This window comes from Mobula birostris, chromosome 2 (genome assembly GCF_030028105.1).
Source record: "Mobula birostris isolate sMobBir1 chromosome 2, sMobBir1.hap1, whole genome shotgun sequence".
Classification (NCBI taxonomy): Eukaryota; Metazoa; Chordata; class Chondrichthyes; order Myliobatiformes; family Myliobatidae; genus Mobula; species Mobula birostris.
The window spans coordinates 69122330-69137425 of NC_092371.1; the positions used below are offsets into that span (position 1 = coordinate 69122330).

Genomic DNA, 15096 nt, shown 5'->3' on the forward strand with positions numbered 1-15096 from the left:
ACTGCTGCTTGAACTTGAGAGTGAGGAAGAATATCAAAAAGTATCAAGTCTTATTGAAAACCACCTGGAAGAATTGCAGAACAAAATTGAACTGTAATTTTCCTCCCTTTCAAAGCAAGTGTATGAAAGTGTATGACTGGGTGAGGGATCGTTTGTCTGAGTCTTCTGCTCAGCCTGAGAACTTGACTTTGAGAGAAGACGAAGAACTTTGTGAGGTAGTCTGATCATGCACTCAAGATGGGATTTACTGACCTGCTCCTGGACAAGTTCTGGATTTCTGTGAAAGAGGAGTATCCTGCCATTCATAGGAAAGCAATGAACATTTTGCTGCCATTTTCAACTTCTTACATATGTGAGCAAGCTTTTTCTTGTTTGACAAGTATCAGAGCAAGGATAGAAATAGTTTCATTTCAGTTGCAAGTAAAACCCGTGTGTGCTTATCTCAAGTTTGACCTAGAATTGAGAAATTTATTATGTTTGTCTTATGAGTTTTTAAGATTTGTGAAAGAGAAAGAAAGAGTAATTTCAAGAAAGGTAAAGTAAGCTTAACTATCTGTTATTGTTTGCTAAAAGTTCATTCTCTACTCAAAAGAGCATTGACAATTATTTTCGGATTATTATTATCTACAACTTACTGATCACGCTAACATACCGTGAGTTCTAGATATAATAATTTTCATACAGGGGTTCCCTGAGACCTAAAAATTATTTCAAGGTTTCCTCCAGGGCAAAGAGGTTGAGAAAGGCTGCCATAGATGGTGTCTGACCTGCTGAGTTTCTCCAGCATTTTATGTGTGTTGCTTTGGATTTCCAGCATCTGCAGACTTGCTCATGTTTGTTATTTTCTGTGATTATAGGCTGGGGATCAGACGTTTCAAATTGTTCCTTAGGTGTCTAGTTGTGCAATGATTGAAATTTAGTCAGGCTTGTTGGAGATGGTGAGAAGGTATGATTGGAAAAGAAGAAATTAAAAAGGCTCACTGCCATTGTTGAGATGGATCTGAGATCACACTGTCATGCAAGTGGATTCTGATCAGTGGGGAGTACTGCTAATGGTGATTCAGTTAATTGGGAGCGGCAGTGGGTTCTGATGGGATAAATGCTCAGACTTTATATATATGTTTCAGAAGTACTTGACAGGAGACAGCTGTAGGACAGTATGGTCTAGGTTCCTTTCAATACTGGAAAAGGAATATTTTTTCAGAGATTAAGTCAATTTGCACATGCTGGCAAGATCACTCATGACAGGAAGTAGTCTTTAAGACTGAATTATGAAGGATGAACCAGAAATGGTCATTATTAGGGAAATAAGTAAATTTTCAATTGCATGTTGCTGCATTATCCAGTTGAATTTCCTGCCCATCTACTCAAGTGGATGCAAAAGACCCCACAGAATTTTCTCAAAGAACAATAGGGGATTTGCCTGTTAATTTTTGCCAGCTGGTTATTTATCTCATCTGCAATTTGTGAACTTTTCATTGTACAAATTGATGTCACATTTGTCTATAGATATTAATTAATTGTCTGTGAAGTACTGAGGAATATCTTGAGAATGTGTAATTCTTGTTTAAATATGAATACTCTAAGAAGGTATTACCCTTAACACAAAATGCTGGAGGAACTCAGCAGGTCAGGTGGCCTCTATGGAGAGAAAGAGACAGTCAATGTTTCTGGCAATGACTCTTCATCAGATCCTAATGAAGGATCTTGGACCGGAATGTCAACTCGTTATTCCGTCCGTAGGTGCTGCCTGACCTGCTGAGTTATTCCAATATTTCATGAGTATATTACTCTGGATTTCTAGCATCTGTAGAATCTCTTGTGTTTGTATTAATTGATGTTCCATTTTTTTTTGGAGTAGTGGGGGCAGCCTTTGATTAATGGTATCGTGGATAAAGCTGTACCAATGTATTTACCATGCTCAAACTAAGTTCTTACTTATCAAAATTTGTGTGAGGATGGAAAGTGGATGAAAATATCCTTTACCAGAATCTTAGTGAACTGGAATCCTAAATTAATTTCTTTCTGTGTCTAGGAATGGTCCTTGTGCGTAGCGACAGTGGGCAGTTGATGCTGATTCCCCAGCAAGCTCTGCAGCAGATGCAGTCACAAGCTCAGTCTCAAGGGGCACTCACTTCACGATCTGCCACACCCACTAGTGCTCCTCCAGTTCAGATTTCAACTGTACAGGTAAGGTGAAGATACCTCAGAAACTGGATTTGCCTAGTTATTTTAATGCAGTCTTGCCTGCTTTGTTTTTGCCATTGCATTTTATTCACTCCTAATTAAATCTAATTTAAAGCTTTTTGTGCAATCTTGTCCAAATAATGGAAATCGGTCTGGATTTGAAAATTATTTTTATTGTCAAAAGCATATCTGGATGTGATTGGTATTAGTTTATTATTGTCACATGTTCTATGATGCAGTGAAAAGTTTGTTTACTTGTACAGATCAAATCATTACACAGTGCACTGAGCTAGACTATGGTAAAACAATAACAGTGCAGAATAAAGTGTAAAAGCTACCAAAACAAGTGTAGTGCATGTAAACAATAAAGTACAAGATCATAATGAGGTAAATTGTGAGGCTAAGAGTCCATCTCATCTTACAAGAGATCTGTTCCAAAGTCTGGTAACAGTTGGATAGAAACTGTCCTAGAGTCTGGTGGAACATATTTTCTGCACACATCTGTTAGTATCCGAGCAAAATGTAAGGTTCTTATAATCTTCAAAACGTTTTCCTACCTTTCATTATGGATTGAAAGCAGGAAAACTAATTAGAAGTACTATGCTACACTTTATTTATTACAAGCCAGCAACAGATGCCCTTTAGCAAATAAATTCAGTATTATGTAAGAGTTAATCCATAAACATATATTTTCAACTATGTGCTCTCAAAATAGTTTTAAACAATCATTAGATGGAAAATAGTTTCTGCACTCAACATTAATTGCAAGGAAATGGAATTTCCTCACAAAAGATCTTGGTGATAAAATCTTAAGATGTAATTATTGTATGAATTGGCTTCTTAATAGTGTTCCTAATTGATAATTGCTGCTTTTCTCCTCCTTTCCAATTTTCTATCCATACTTGTTGAGAGCATTACAAATAGAATATGGCAGTGCTGGTAGGCTGCAAAGTAGGATTTCCAGAAGATCAATTGGCATAAAATTAGTAACTTAAGCAACTACTTGCATACAGTCTTACAGATTATTTTTACAAGTTTTACAGCTTCAGGCACCTGAGCACAATTCTACACTTGGTTAGTGCCAGTGTGAAATTTGCATGTTGTTTAAATGACAGTGTGCTTTCATCTGGATGCTTTGGTTTCTTACCATATTTGAAAAATGTGTTAAGTGATTTGGGTTCAGTACGTTACCCTTTTGTGTAAACTAATGACAATATGAATCAGAATTAGTTAATGAGCATGTGTGAAACAGAATAGATTTAAAGTTTAAAGTAAATTTTTTATCTAAGTACATATGTCACCATATATAACCCTGAGATTCATTTTTTCTTGCAGGCATTTTCAATAAATTCATAGTAGACTGATAACCATAATAGAATCAATGAAAGACCACACCAACTTGGGCATTCAACCAGGGTACAAAAGTCAAACTGTACAAATACAAAAAGAAAGAATTAATAATAGATATTATTTATTAGATAAATATTATCAGACATTTTGAGACCACGAGATGAAAAGTCCTTGGAAATGAATCCGCGGTTTGGGGGAATATTTCAATGACGGGGCAAGTGTTAGTAGCTGAGTGAAGTTATCCCCTTTGGTTCAAGAGCCTGATGTTTGAGGGATACTAACTGTTCCTAAACCTGTTGGTGTGAGTTCTGAGGCTCTTGTACCTTCTTCCTGGTGGCAGCAGTGAGAAGAGAGCATGACCTCGGTGGTAGGGGTCCCTGATGATGGATGCTGTTTTCCTGTGACAACGCTTGGTGTAAACGTGTTCAGTGTTGGGGAGAGCTTTATCTGTGATGGACTGAGCCGTATCAACTATTTTTTGTAGGATTTGCCATTCAAAAGCATTGGTGTTTCCATACCAAGTTGTGATTCAGTAAGTCAATATACTGTCCACCATACATTCATAGAAGCTTGTCAAATTTTTAGATGTCATGCTAAATCTTTGCAAATTTCTAAAGAAGTAGAGGCACTGCCGTGCTTTCTTCATAATTGCATTTGTGTGCTGGGCCCAGGACAGGACCTCCGAAATGATAACTCCGAAGCATTTAAAATTGCTGATGCTCACCACCTCTGATCCTCTGATGAGGACTGGCTCATGGACCTCCAGTTTCTTTCCCCTGAACTCCTGAAGATTGGGGAGTATAGAGAAGCATGGAGAGGGGAATGGGATAAATGGGATTGGCATGAACTCATGGATCAAATAGCATCCTTCTATGGTGTTGTAAGTACAGGAAACACAAGTCATCACAAAGAAGGCATGCAGTGCTTCAACGTAGAAAGGGCAATTCCGCATATCACCAAAATCTTTGACAAACTTCTATTGATCACAGTGGAGAGTATATGGTTGCATCATGGTCTGATACAGGAACATCATTGCCCAGGATGGGAAAGGTTACAGAAAATGGTGGATACAGCCCAGTCCATCACAGGCAATTACCACCGCACCATTGAGTACAGTTACATGGAGCAGTGCCACAAGAAAGCATTCAATTATCATATACCTTCACCATCCCTCTTCTCTCTACAAACATTGGGCAGGAGGTACATAAACTTGGGTCCCACAGCACCAGGTTCAGGAGTAGTTACTACCCTAAATCATCAGGCTCCCGAACTGGCATGGATAACTTCAATTACCACTACCCTGAACTGATTCTACAACCTCCAAACTCACTTCCAAGGACACTTTACAACTCATGTTCTTGGTAATTTTATTTGTACAATTTGTTTTCTTTTACAGTTTGGTTGTTTGTCCGTCTTTGTGTATGAATTTTTGTTAATTCTGTTGTATTTTTCCCTGTAAATGCCTGCAATAAAATGAATCTCAAGGTAATATATGGTAATATATACATACTTTGATAATAAGTTTACTTAGAACTTTGAGAAAAATCTGCAGAAAGTTTACTTAATAGAAAAATAGGAGTCATCATCTTAGCACATGATTCTAGCATAGTATTTTTATGGTAGGAAATACCAGGAAATTAAATTCGATGCCAGAATGGTAAATGATATTTTCAAAATGCAGAACATTTTAGAAAAAAATCATCTCAAGATTGTTTTTAAACATGAATTTTTATGTTCCTAATATCAACCTGATTGACATGGCACCTTTTCTGAATGATATGTTGCTGCTTGAACTGATCAGTGATTGAAATGTCATAATTAATTACAGAAAATCTTCAGCAGTGAGGCAGCAGCTGTTGGAAGAGAAAAAGATCTTCAATTTGAAACTAACTCTGCTTCCTTTTCCACAGAAGTTCTCAGTCCTGCTGAGCCTTTCCAGCTTTTTCTGTTTTTATTTCCCACATCTGCAGTCTTTTGATATTTGGTGAAAATTTAAGTTGCTAAAATGTGGAAAGTGCAAAGTACATGTACAAGGTTTTTTTTAACACTAAACCAAAACATGACAGTCTCAAGGTCTCTCTTTCATATTGGTTTTCCAATTTAATCACTGTTGTAAAAATAGGGCTCCGTTATCTTCACAGATTCTCTGGAAAAAAAACTTTCTTTGTTCCAGTGGCATCTCTTTCCCCAGTGTCTTTTATTTGTTTGGATAATTCCATGTCAAATTTTCTTCTGGGCCATGCAGCATCATTACAAATTCAAGCTATTATCTTGACATTATCAGCAGTACCTAGTGTATTTGATAATTTCCCCAAGTGAACTGCATATTGACAACGTGAATGTCAAGAAGAAAGACTGCAATTTGTAGGATGCCAACTCTGTGGGTTTAGCACTATAATGGAACTAAGTAAAAATGATTAATTTAATGGAAAATTATTTTGTAAAGGGATTAGTTGTATTTTAAACACACAGACTGGGTTAATCATTTGTTGTTTTCTGGGCTTTCTTATGTAATAACTAGTTTAGAATAATAATAATAAACACAAGAGGTTCTGCAGATGCTGAAAATCCAGAGTAACACATACAAAATGCTGGAGGAACTTAGCAGGTTGGGCAACATCCATAGAAAGGAATTAACAGTTGACTCTTAGGCTGAGCTCCTTCATCAGGACTTTATTCTTAACCAATTTTACATGCCAGAGAAAGCTCTATCATTATGAAAAAAAGTTTTTAATAACTTGAAAAGCAACCTTGCGATCATCTGGAACAATTTTAGCACAATCTAAGTGTACTGGATAGTTCTGTATATTAATTCTATTGTAGCTATATCTACTATAGTTAGATTCAAGTGTTACTACTGGTATTCCATGTAATAAGTTTCACTTGAGGCTAATTCTAATATGATGTAATCCAAACTTGGTCTTTTTCAGGACTGTAGCTTTTATAACATTTCAATTTACTCATACAGACCTAAACTATGTGATTTTATTTAGTCTTTAATCTTGGTAGTGTGATAAGTTGTGTTTCATCTAGACTTCTTAATGAAACCCTTCACAAGGATATATCAAAACTCATGGTCAGTAATGTGTAAGTGTTCATGGTTAGTTTTATAGCCCACAATTATATTGCTATACTCTTAAATATAAAAAGGTACAAAAGGCAAGTGATCCCTCTGTCTGGAGTTATTTGAAAATGATGTTACTGTATCATGAATGGACTAATTGAGCATTACAGACATAATTGATAAACGTCTTATCTTCAAGTCTTTATTTCTTTTAAAATTTGGTTTTCAAAATTCATGGTATTGGATACCCATCTAAATATTCCCATACAGTTACCACACTTCAACAGTTGGATCAGTTGAAGTGTTTTTTTTTAAAACTGATACATCTGACCATGTAGATCTGAACCAAAATGTAGAAGCTGTCTTGAGTTCTGACTTTAGAGCCGAATGTGTTAAGTGGCTCACCACTGAGTACTTGTTCAGTTTTGTACTTTGTACTTATCATTAATAGTTCATTGGTTCAGAAAAATGATTCTTTTTAAAAATAAATATTAGTAATTGAATATTTTTTAAGACTATACAACTTGGCAAAATAATTTTTGGTGAAGTTTCATTTTTGGCAAGTGCTCTTTTCTTTAAATATTCCCATCATCTCAGAAGAAAATATGAAAAACTATAGGGACCAGAGAAAAAGGAGCAATGCTAGGTCATTTGTTGTTGAAGCTGTCATTCAGAAACGTGCTACTTGTGTTATTTTCCTGACTTGTATCAATATTCACTATGTGAATAGAGGTTACCTATCCAAGGTCAGATTGACATCTTATGAAAGTTGTTACTGGCAATGGGGGCGGGGCGGGGGGGTGGGAGGTAAAGACCATTCTATAGGAAATAATTCTCTCTTGATAGAACAATTTCAATTTTGCTTGTTAATACACCTGAACTTTAGTCCTGCTACAAATACATCCACATACATCCACTCATTTTGTGCATCCAACTTTGTCAACTTTAAATGCTAATTTTTCCTCATTCCTTATGTTTAAATTAAACCAGTAGAACCATTTCAGCCTATTGCAAATTTCTCTAATCCAACTTCTTAATCACTTGATATTAATAAGATGTCCATAGATAAATCCAATGTGGGGTTGTAATACTCAATTAGCAGCTCAGGTGTCATGAATTCAAATTCTACCACTTAGACATAAAATACCTTCCAATAGCTCCCTGAAAGTCGCTACACAGGTGGTTGATAGGGTGGTTAAGTCACTACACAGGTTGGTAGGGTGGTTAAGGTGGCTTGCTTGCCCTTATTCGTCGAAGCACTAAATTCAAAGATCAGGAAATTATCTTGCAGTTTTGTAAAACCCTATTTCGGCCACATCTGGAGTATTTCATACAGGTCTGGTCACCTCATTATAGAAGGATATTGGGGCTTTGGAGAGGGTGCTGAGGAAGTTTACCTAATCCAGCATATTGCCTGGATTGGAGTGCATATGTTATAATGAGAGGTTGGACAAACTTGGTTTGTTTTCTTTTGACCAGTGGAGATCTGATAAAAGTTTATAATATTGAGAGGCATAGACAGACAGGCAGTATTTTACCAGGAATTGTGTCTCATACCAGAAGTATTAAGGTGAGAGTGGGAATTTCAAAGGAGCTGTGAGGGGCAAGCTCTTTACACAGAGTGGTGAGTGTCTAGAATGTGCTGCCTGGGGTGGTGTTAGAGGCAGAAGCATTAGAGACTTTTTAAAGAGACATTTAGATAGGCACACAAATGTGAGGAAAATAGAAGGATATGAGTGTTATGTCAACAGAGAGGTTAGTTTAGTTGGCCATTTGATTACTGATTTAATTGGTTTGGCACAGCATTGTGGGCTGAAGGGCCTGTTCCTGTGCTGTACTGTTTTATGTTCTAATATTATTTTAGGATAGCATCCAATTAAAATATAGCCATCAGTGGTTATGATAACCTAACCAACTCATTAATGCCCTTCAGGAGAGATGACCTACCACCTATTTTTCCAGATTTGTTCACTCTCCGAGGTGCTGAAAGCTGACATTAAATAGTTCCAAGTTATTGTTTGTGCATTACTCTGAAGACCTTTTTCTTTAAACAATGGATGTTTATTTGCTAATCTGAGTATTTCAATGTTGACTATTAAAGTATTACTTTTAAAATCATTCCAGTTTTTATAACAATCAGAATCTCTATAAATGACTGGCCTCTTTTTTTCCCCCCTCTTGCTTTCCATTATCATTTCTAGGCACCAGGAACACAAATAATTGCACGGCAAGTAACACCTACAATCATCAAACCAGTTTCTCAAACACAGACTGCAGTACAAGTGACGACAGCACTTCAGCGACCTCCAACTGTACAGGTATTGTTCTGAATCAGATTGATCAATTTAAACAATAAATTCAATTTCAGTTGAGGAGGAAAGAAACAGGCAGCAATAGCCTACCACTGGCTGTGGGAAAGAAGAAACAAAATGGTAAAACAAGAACCAAATTAAAACTACATTTTCTACTGAAATTGTATTGCACACTATGTTTGGGCAATCATCCATAGTTTCAATTCCATCATCCAGGACCAGCTTGTAGTTTGACACTGGTTTGCAAAATAAATTGATACAGATAGGAAAGCCACCACTACATCTCATTTTTCTCTCGGGTTATACAAGGATACAGTGTAGGTGGATGAATTAAGATCCAGATCTACATGGTCTTGGTGAATGATGAAGTAAACTGGAGGTGCTGAATAGCCTACTTCCTGTTTTTAATTTACTGTCCCAGAACTTGACAGTATTATTTTACTTAAATGAAAATACTAATCTTTAAGAATTGGAGTCAATTTATTAAATTATCCCATGTAAGTTTTAATACAAATTCATCAAATGACATACTTTCATTTTCCATGTATTATCTCTTCCTCTGATCAGCTGTACTGCTGAGTTTTAAGATTGTGGTTTTGAGCCCTGTTTCAGCAATGCATACATAATGTAGATTGCCACTACAACACAGTTCTAAGAGAATATAGGCTATCATGTATGCTCTTGGTGGGGGCCTTCTCCCTTTTGGGATCGACAGGAAGAATTTATGGTATCTTTTAAGAAAGAGGTTTCTAGCATTATCCATCCATCATCCAAATGTTTTAGTAATGAATCATCTTCCTGTCAGTGAGGCCTTGTTACCTGCAAATCAGATGCCACGTATCACTGAATTACAAAAAAAAATGATCAATTTAAATTTTCTTACAGTCTCAGATTGTAATAAGTGGAGCAACATCTGCAGCCTCTATAGGGACAGCAACAACAGTTCAACCAGGAACACCACAGAGAACTGTGCAGACATTGACAGCAGCCACAGGTGCTCCAACGTCACAGATACTGCAACCCACTGCGTCAGCGGTAAGAACCAATTATATGTGACCCATGAAGTAGCTGCTTAGTAACAATATGGTGCTCAAAACTCTTACTTGTGAGGCTAGAACTTTTTGAATGTAAAAAATTAAATTTTCATAAAATTTCAGTTGAAAGCTAAATTAAGCATAATACTCAGTAGTTCATATAAAGAAAAAGATATAGGAGCAAAATTAAGAAATCCTCAGTTTAATACTACGCTTCCAAAGGTATTTTCAATCCAATTAATCTTTATCTCTCAACAGCAATGGAATGAAACAAACATATCCATTGTAGCCTTTGATAGCTGTGCAGAAGTAATAGTTTACTGTAAGATTTTAAAAATAACAATTCTTGAAGGTTGTGCAGCCAGGATTGGTTTGATAATAGATAGTCAATGGATAATATTCAAAAACAGTATATATTACAGCGTGTGTTTTGTCATGTGCTTCATTTAATTGGTAAAATGGTGAATTAACATAAATATCCATTTATTTGTGCCTAGCAAAATGAGTAAAGGGAACTCCACCATTGCTTACAAAGGAAATTGGCATAGCATTAGATCCAAAAAGTAGGCATATAAAATTTTTAGAATAAGTAGCAAACCTGAACATTGGGAGCAATTTGGATTTCAACCAAAAAAAAAACGAAAAGATTAAGAGGAGGGAGTTGGAGTCTGAGAACAAGCTCACAGGGAACATAAAAAGACAATGGTGAAAATTTTCAATAGATACATGAGAAGAGTTGTACAAAGTAGATCCCAGAGGACACAAAGTAGGTTTCAAAGATCCTCCCAGGTATATTGGGATATAAAAGCCTAAAGAGAGGGAGGAATTATAGGAAGTTATTATTAATAAAAATCCTAGAGTAGTAAAGAAAGTGGCTTTAGAAATAGTGGATGCTTTGGTGGTCAAGGATGTAATGCTAAAGCATAATAAGGCATTGGTCAGGCTGAATTTAGAGTACTGAGAGTGTTTTGGACCCCATCTCTCAAAATAGTACATGTTTGCATTGGAGCGGGTCCTGAGAGTATTCATGGGAATTATCCTGGGTATGAAAGGGTGAACATACGAGAAGTGTTTTGATTCCCCCCCCCCCCGCCTTTCTGAGCCTGTACTCAGTGCAGTTTAGAGGAATGTCATTCAAATCTATTGAACATTGAAAGGTGTAGATAGAGTGGGAAGGATCTTTCTAGTAATGGGACAATCAGGATCCAGAGGGCACAGCCTTAGAATAAAAGAACACCCCTTTAGAACAGAGATGAGAAGGAATTTCTTAAGCCAGAGGGTGATGACTTGGTGGAATTCAGTGGTGCAGACTACTTTAGAAGCCAACTCATTGGGTATAATTAAAGTGGAAGTTGATAAATTCTTGATCAGTAAGGGTGTAAAAGGTTACAAGGAGAAGGCAGAAGGATGGGGTTGAGTGGGAAAATAAATTAGCCATGATTGAAAGGTGAAGCAGACTTACTGCTGCTGTAGCCCATTCACTTTGTGGTTCTCCAGGTTATGCATTTTGAGATGCTCTTCTGAACACCACTGTTGTAATGCATGGTTATTTGAATGATTCGCCGCCTTGTCAGCTTGAAGCAGTCTGGCCATTCTCCTCTACCCTCTCTCATTAACAAGGTGTTTTTACCCACAGAACCGCTGCTCACTGGACATTTTTTGTTTTTCACACCATTCTCTGTAACCTCTAGAGAGCCTTGTGTTTGAAAATCCCCATATGGCACCAACAATCATTCCATGGTCAATTTCATCACATTTCTTCCTCATTTTGATGTTTGGTCTGACTAGCAAATAAACCTCTTGATCACGTCTACATCCCTTTATGCTTTGAGTTGCCACCACATGATTGGCTGATTAGATATTTGGATTAATGTGCAGGTGTACCTAATAAAGTGAACACTGAGTGTCTATTGTAGAAAATACAATAATAGAACACTTGGAAAGCTATAAAGTGACTGGACAAAACTAGTCTTGGTTCATAAAATGCAAATCGTGCTGAACATGTCTATAGGAAGTAACTATCAGTATATGGCGTCTATAAAAAGTATTCACACCCCCTTAGAGGTTTTCATGTTTTACAACATTGAATCACACTGGATTTAATTTGGCTTTTTAACAATGATCAACAGAAAAGAATCTTCGTGTCAAAGAGAAAACAGATTTCTATAAATTGGCTTAAATTTATTACAAATATTTAAAAAAATAATTGATTGCATAATTACTCACCCCATTCAAGTCAGTATTTAGCAGATGCACTTTTGACAGCACGTTCAGTCTTGAGTCTAAGTGGATAGGTGTCTGTTAGCTTTGCGCATCTTGACACTTCAATTTTTTCCCCATTCTTCCTTACAAAACTGCTAAAGTTCTGTCAGATTGCATGGGGATTGTGAATGAACAACCCTTTTCCAGACACAAATTCTCAACTGGTTTGAGGTCTGCACTCTGACTTGGACACTCCAGGACATTAACTTTGCTGGAAAACAAATCTTCTCCCAAGTCACAGTTCTCTTGCAGATTGCATCAGGTTTTCCTCCAGGATTTCCCTGTATTTTGCTGCATTCATTTTACCCTCTACCTTCACAAGTCTTCCAAGGCCTGCTGCAGTGAAGCATCCCCACCGCATGGTGCAGCCACCACCATGCTTCAGGGTGGAAATGGTGTGTTTTTGATGATGTGTGGTGGTTGGCTTACACCAAACATAGCATTTACTCTGATGGCCAAAAAGCTCAATTTTGGTTTCATCAGACCATAGAACCTTCTTCCAATTGACTTCTGAGTCTCTCACATGCCTTCTGGCAAACTCTAGCTGAGATTTCATGTGAGTTTTTTTCAGGAATGCTTTCTCTTTGCCATTCTCACAAAAAAAAACTGTGACTGGTGAAGCACCCAGGCAACAGTTGTATGCGTACTCTCTCCCATTTCAGCCACTGAAGGTTGTAACTCCTCCAGAGTTGTCATAGGTACCTCCCTCACTAGTCCCCTTCTTGTACGGGCACTCAATTTTTGAGGATGGTCTGCTCTAGGTAAATTTACAGCTATGCCATATTCTTTCCATTTCTTGATGATTGACTTATCTGTACTCCAGTGGATATTCAATGACTTGGAAATTTTCTTTTATCCATCTCCGGACATGTGCTTGCACACCAACTCACCAGCAGTTGGACCTTCCAGATACAGGTGTATTTTTACTACAATCAGTTGAAACACCTTGACTGCACGTAGTCACGTAGTTGATCTCCATTTAACTAATTATGTGACTTCTAAGCGAACTGGTTGCACCAGTGATGATTTGGTGTGTCATATTAAAGGGGGTGAATACTAATACAGTCAATTATTTTGTGTTTTATATTTTTAATTAATGTTGATCACTTTGTAGAGATCTGCTTTCACTTCGACACAAAAGAGTCTTTTTCTATTGATCAGTGTCAAAAAAGGCAAAGTAATTGAACTGTGATTCAATGTTGTAAGACAGTAAAACATGAAAACTTCTAAGGGGTGTGAATACTTTTTATAGACTGTATATTGTTGGATAAAGCAGTGTATATTACTTTTGGACTTTCAGACGGTTTTTCATAAGGTTACACAACAGAAGCTAGGAGTAATATACTGGCATGAATTGCGGATATGATGGGGTCTTTACGGGTCTTTTAAGAGATTCCTGGATAGGTGCATGGGGCTTAGAAAAATAGAGGGCTATGGGTAACCCTAGGTAAATTCTAAAATAAATACATGTTCGGCACAGCATTGTGGGCTGAAGGGCCTGTATTGTGCTGTAGGTTTTCTATGTTTTCTATGCTTCTAAATTGAAAATTCGTTGACTGACAGGAAACAAAGAGCAGAATAAATGGTCTTCATTTCTGGATGGCAGGAAATAACTAGTAGGGTGTGCTGTGGACCAATGCTAATGCCTCAGATAGATATTCACAAGATGTAATGTGGATTGCAGTTAATTGGGCCATTGATTAAGCAGGGCAGCCACTTATTTGGGCCAACTCACAAAGAACAAAAACTGATCAAGAAAAGTAGCCAGGATTACCTTTGTTTATTTAGGACACATTCCTACTTAATTGGAACAGAAGACTTTTGCTGAACAGTTTCTAACTGGCATCAGTCGCGTGCACTTGCTTAGAGAAAATAGTTTTTAAATAGCATCAGTTGTGTGTGTTTGTGTTCAAAAAGCAGTGATTTTTGTCACGGATAGTTGGCAAGAAATAAGTGGTAAGACAACTCAGAACTGTTTTGCTCGCTGCAGTTTCAAGCATACAGGCTTGAAGATGCCAGAAATGGCCGGGAGTAAAATTGAAACAATTTCACTACTTCAAGTTAGGATTTCAAGGTATTGACAATCATTGTGCATGTAACAGTGAAAATCAAGATTTGGAAGATGCAGTCATCGAAAGCATTATATGAAGGCTGTCCACTATCTGCACTAGGGGTCTGCACTGATTTTGTTTGTTTACAGTCAATCAAAAGAACACCCCAGCGTACATTGCATGAATTCCCCTGACAGTAACTATTAGGAACTGATGCACAGTTTTATAGTATTGTAATAATATTGGCAATGTTCTAATTTGTTCTGTATGTAATTTAAATACATAATTTGTTACTTAGTTTATTTTTTATATACCTTTTTAACTACTTCCTTGAAACTTTGGCTAATTGGGACAGCCGCTTAATAGAGGCAAAATGTACTGGTCCCACTATGTCCCAATTAACCAGGATGATATACTTAAATGTAGCACACCGGTTTGCAAATGCATGCCGGGTTGTGTGGTTCTGGAGACAAAAACAGACTGTTGGAGTGGAAAAGGGGAAGGTGCAATGAGATCTTCAGTGTCCTTGAACACCAATCTCTGAAAGGGCGGGTAGATGAAATATTAGCAAGAGGAGTTTAGTTTAAGAGCAAGGATATCTAGCTGCATCTGTACAGTGCTTTCATGAGGCCTTTCCTGGTTTTATGTGTGTGATTTTTATGGTATCTGAGGAAGGATGCTCTTGCCTTAGAGAGTCAAAGAGATGCTGTATACAGCTTGAAAAACTCGTTATTGGGCACAACGCATTCACGCTGGTGAAGTTACGTAACTGAGCTAGTTCCATTGGCCCATGTCGACTCTGCCCTCTAAGATGCGCGGGTGCTTGGACATGCAGT

At 37.3% G+C, this 15096-nt stretch overlaps 1 protein-coding gene across 1 annotated transcript in view; it reads left to right on the top strand.

Moving 5' to 3' along the window:
- LOC140187312 (transcription initiation factor TFIID subunit 4-like) overlaps window positions 1-15096 on the top strand; it is a 105466-nt gene that overhangs the window by 56319 nt on the left and 34051 nt on the right. The window contains exons 2-4 of the mRNA XM_072242487.1: window positions 2036-2190; window positions 8803-8919; window positions 9799-9948. Coding sequence (XP_072098588.1) covers window positions 2036-2190; window positions 8803-8919; window positions 9799-9948 — 422 coding nt within the window. The remainder of the gene's footprint in view (window positions 1-2035; window positions 2191-8802; window positions 8920-9798; window positions 9949-15096) is intronic.